A 4983-nucleotide genomic window follows, 5' to 3' on the forward strand; every position below is an offset into this window, starting at 1 on the left:
TCCCATCGAAACTCACCAAAGTTGAATGATAGGCTGTCAGACTTTCAGGCTTTAAGTTCAGCCCTTTGTACAAATCAGGGTACATAATCTCTGCACCACTACTGTGGTCTACTATCACCCTCTTCACATCATACCCCCCCTATTCTGAGGGTGACTACCAAAGCATCATTGTGTGGTTGGATGGTTCCCATTTTATCCTTGTCTGAAAAACTCAGCACTAGTCAGATCTCTACTCTAGCCCTCTTCGACTTCGAATTAAAGTGCTCAGCTGCTATCCAAGCTACAAACATTACCCTAGAAGGCCAAAAACTAGTTCTCCCAGGTGTAGCAAAAAATGACATTGATTGTGCCCAACAGGGACCTTGAAGAAGCACTCCCTTGAGCCCTTAACCTCACTTGACCTCCTTGCCCATTGGGCCGATACAAAAACTGTTGTAACCTTCCTTCTCTAACCAGTTGCTCCAAATGGTTCCACAGAGTTTTGCAGTCCTCAGTAGTATGCTCTCGCTCCTGGTGGTATTGGCAATGAAGGCTCTGATTGTGCTTCAAGGGGTCTCCACTTATCTTGTTTGGCCATTTGAAGTGTGGATCATTCTTGATCTTCTCCAAAACTTGATGTACCGGTTCTTGGAACACAGTGTTTACCACTTGAGGAGCTATAGGCCTAGATTGCCCAGCAAAATCCCTCTGGGGTCTATTATTATTGTAACGGTCCGACTTGAAATCCCTCCTCTCCTGACGGATAATATTACCTTTCCCCTTGCCTTGCTGTTGGTCCTCCTCAACTCTCTTATACTTATCAATCCGATCCATAAGCTAGCGTACACTAGTAACAAGTTTCCTAATCAAAGAGCCATGCTCAGTAGGTAGGCCGACCTTGAAAGTGCTAATGGCTACGTCATTAAAGTCGTCATCTATCTCATTGAACATCTCCCAATATCTGTTTGAATATGTTTTCAAGGTCTCTCATTCTCTCATGGACAGAGACAATAAGGAATCTAAAGGTCGAGGAACTTTGCTACACGTAATAAAATAGGATCCAAATGCCTGAGTGAGTTCCTTAAAGGAATCAATGGAACTTGTACTTAGACCATCAAACCATCTCATCGCCACACTCCCCAAGCTGGATGGGAATACCTTGCAGATCAGGGTCTCGTTCTTGGAGTGCACAGCCATTCTTTGATTGAAGTGGCTAACATGCTCCACAGGGTCTGTTCGACCATTATACATGGTGAACGTGGGTTGAGTGAACCACCAAGGAAGTTTTCCTCCCTCAATTCTACGCGTGAAAGATGATCTAGAAATTTGGTTGAGTGCTTTACTCATAGCATCATTTCCCAGGCCTCTCGAAGATGAGTTTCTGTTTTTGCACTCATAATGGTAGTCTTCATCATACGAGAAAGATTCATTAGGAGGGGCTCTTGATCTGCGCCTATAGTTACCATCCTTTTCATCGTCGGAAAAGAAATTAGAATTGGAAGGAGCTCGCTTTCTCTGTTCGTGGCGTAAGCTTCTCTTCAAGTGATCAATCTCTAGCTGTATGACTTTGGTATTTTTCTCATGAGAAAGGTGGCTACCACCCTGAGAGTGGCTCTTATTAGTATAGGTAGTATGTCCACTCTCCTCCCGGTCCCTCCTTTGTTCAAGATCACGGAAATGATCTTGACATTGAAATCCCATGGATTTTCCCTTGTTTGAACCTAAACCTACTATTGTTAAATGTTGGACTCACTATAACACCAGTAATTTACCACAGACGACGCCAATTGTAAGAACTAGATTTGAGTCCTTACCCAAAAGGTGGATGAACTTAGGTCCAAAAAGCCCCAAAATAATGAATTTGTAGAGAGTGGGTTAGAAAAACTAGACTTTAATGAATTAGACAGTTACTAAAGTGGATTCAGATCACCAGAGAATAAAAATAGATAAGCTTGTACTAAAGAAAATCGTCCTCGGCACAGTTTAAGGAGACCAGTTCTTATATATTTCTCTTAAGTTAGGTTACAAATGCAATTTGTGATTGTTACAGTCTTTTTCTCTTAATTTTTCAATCCCTTTCTCTCACTGCTCTTTTCTTCCTTTATATTAAATTCCCTTTCATCTCTACCCTCCACAGGCAGACTAGATGGTTGGTGTTGGTACTTGTCCCCTCAGGACCTTCTTGAAGTCTAGGTGTAATAGCTATAAGGCTAAAAACCACTGTTCATGTGTCACTTCCATATTAATGCGGTCAGAGAGTCAGCTGCAAAGCATTTAATGCGATGGTAGCAGCTTTCTCCTTAGATATTTTAGGACTCTCCCCTGCCATATGTCTTTGCAATGCTTATCCGTACTAACAAAACTTCCTGAAATGTTCCCCTGGATGGCAAACCACCTATTCGGACCTCGGCTTTGGTTAGCCAATGAGGCATTCATCCCCAGCCCACCCTCATGGGCCATTATGACCAAAACTAACTTCTTTATCTACTAACACAGACTCTCTTGATAATGTTTACTCATCCTCGGACGACTTCTAGTCCTCGGCTTGGGCCTTAGGCCTAATGCCTTTCCATTTACAGAAATAATAATAATAATAATAATAATAATAATAGGAGGAGGAAGAGAGAGCATCACTTAGAACACATACACTAAAATAATGAGTCAAACCCTATAACCAAAAAAAAAAGACAAATCAATATATATCATTGTCATTCTTTAAAAAATACGCATTAATTAGAGAAAATATTAAACACCCATCAAACTGACCAAAAAAAAGAAAAAAAAAAGATAAGATAAGATAATAATATAAAGAGGATAATGATAATAAAATATAGTCATATTTTGTAGGCAATACTTTACATGAGAGTTGAAAACTATCAATATCCTTAACATTAAAATTAATACGTACATCCTATGCTATTATTACTAGCAGTCTAGTGAGAAAAGGAAGGGTAGAAATATATCCAACAACCAACTGCCTGCTTAAATTAATTGATAGAAGTAGACTCACCTTTTCCTTTGCCTTTAATATCTCCTTTGACCCTTCCACATCTCGGTTTCAAAACCCTGTTTCCCCTAATTTAATTTCGTACTTTGGAAAATGACACCTACCTACACCAGACAACAACATAAACCATACAATACATAGTTTGGGTAATCTTAACATATACAACATTTTTTCACTATTTTTTGGTTTCACATTATTGGAGCAATTTCACTTTCGCTCATGTTCGCCACCACTACCTACTAATACTATTTTTATTATACGCGTTCCAAAAAAAAAATTACTGTGTGCTACTGCTTATACTAATTGCCATGGTTTATGTAAGTAGTTTATCACAAATCGACATATGCGAGACCTGGCCCTCCCATTTTAAACACAAAGTGTTCTCCAATGAGTCAATTACCAATCTATTAGGGCCTGAAATGGTTGGTAAGGGTAATTACCCTGCCATGTGAGCCCAAAATTTGTCTTTATTAAAAACATAATTATAGTTTTTTTTTTCTTTTTCGGTTGAGCAGCAAGTCAAAACAATGAATTATGCGTAATAATTTTTCTCTGTTTTTACTTTTTAATCAACCTTCTTTTTTTTCAAAAGTTTCCGGAATATTTAACAAGAAATTGGCAGGACAAGGGGTATGGATTCAATAGCTCATATGCACAGATTGTTGTACATGAACCACATTCCGCCTTTTGTCTAAGAGAAAATATCTTGTGCATCTAGTATATGCATTTTCCCTCTCATAATATGTAAGCTCTATAACAATATAAATATTATATGTTGTGAGAAATATAAACATATACAGAACACATAAGATAATATTGTGTCTATAGGCAAGAAGGAGCACAAGCTATTTTAATTAACTTCCCAAATCAAATGAAATAATTACACTTTAGGAAGTACTGAATGAATATCAATAACGGTGAAAATGGGATAGTTCTACGGTAAAACTAAGAACTTGTACCCAAAAAAAAAAAAAATTGTCATCTCAAAGGCAACAGAGATTTGGCTAGCAGTAAGTGTTCTTTTTTGTTAATTGTACTCTGCTTCTCCTAACTTCAATATAATGCAGTCCATGCACGCTTTCGTTTCTTCTTTTTCTTTCCTTTTGTTCTTCTATATAAGTTATCTAATCTACCTCAGTATTTTCATTTTCAAAAACTATGGCATTTATATGATACAGCTCGTTAGTTGGGTAAAAAGAAGCTTTAAAGGCACATTTCCATGTTGCTTTTTGCCGACATTGTTGTTGAGAGAGGAAATTGTCTTTTCAGTTTTCCTTGAAGAGATTTTTGAGTGCCCTCTCTCTCTCTCTCTTTCACATTGACAGTGGCAGAAGCAACATACTTGTTCAGTATTTTCTTTTTCGGTTGAGCAGCAAGTCAAAACAATGAATTATGCGTAATAATTTTTCTCTGTTTTTACTTTTTAATCAACCTTCTTTTTTTTCAAAAGTTTCCGGAATATTTAACAAGAAATTGGCAGGACAAGGGGTATGGATTCAATAGCTCATATGCACAGATTGTTGTACATGAACCACATTCCGCCTTTTGTCTAAGAGAAAATATCTTGTGCATCTAGTATATGCATTTTCCCTCTCATAATATGTAAGCTCTATAACAATATAAATATTATATGCTGTGAGAAATATAAACATATACAGAACACATAAGATAATATTGTGTCTATAGGCAAGAAGGAGCACAAGCTATTTTAATTAACTTCCCAAATCAAATGAAATAATTACACTTTAGGAAGTACTGAATGAATATCAATAACGGTGAAAATGGGATAGTTCTACGGTAAAACTAAGAACTTGTACCCAAAAAAAAAAAAAATTGTCATCTCAAAGGCAACAGAGATTTGGCTAGCAGTAAGTGTTCTTTTTTGTTAATTGTACTCTGCTTCTCCTAACTCCAATATAATGCAGTCCATGCACGCTTTCGTTTCTTCTTTTTCTTTCCTTTTGTTCTTCTATATAAGTTATCTAATCTACCTCAGT

At 37.3% G+C, this 4983-nt stretch overlaps 1 protein-coding gene across 1 annotated transcript; it reads right to left on the reverse strand.

The window, feature by feature from the left end:
- Positions 1–309: 309 nt before the first annotated feature.
- LOC136067965 (uncharacterized) lies at positions 310–813 on the reverse strand. The gene has a single exon (XM_065774475.1). The coding sequence runs from the start codon at positions 811–813 to the stop codon at positions 310–312; it is 504 nt and encodes a 167-aa protein (XP_065630547.1).
- Between the last annotated feature and the right edge of the window lie 4170 nt (positions 814–4983).

This window comes from Quercus suber, unplaced genomic scaffold (assembly GCF_002906115.3).
Source record: "Quercus suber isolate HL8 unplaced genomic scaffold, Cork oak 2.0 scaffold_93, whole genome shotgun sequence".
In the NCBI taxonomy this organism is placed as follows: Eukaryota; Viridiplantae; Streptophyta; class Magnoliopsida; order Fagales; family Fagaceae; genus Quercus; species Quercus suber.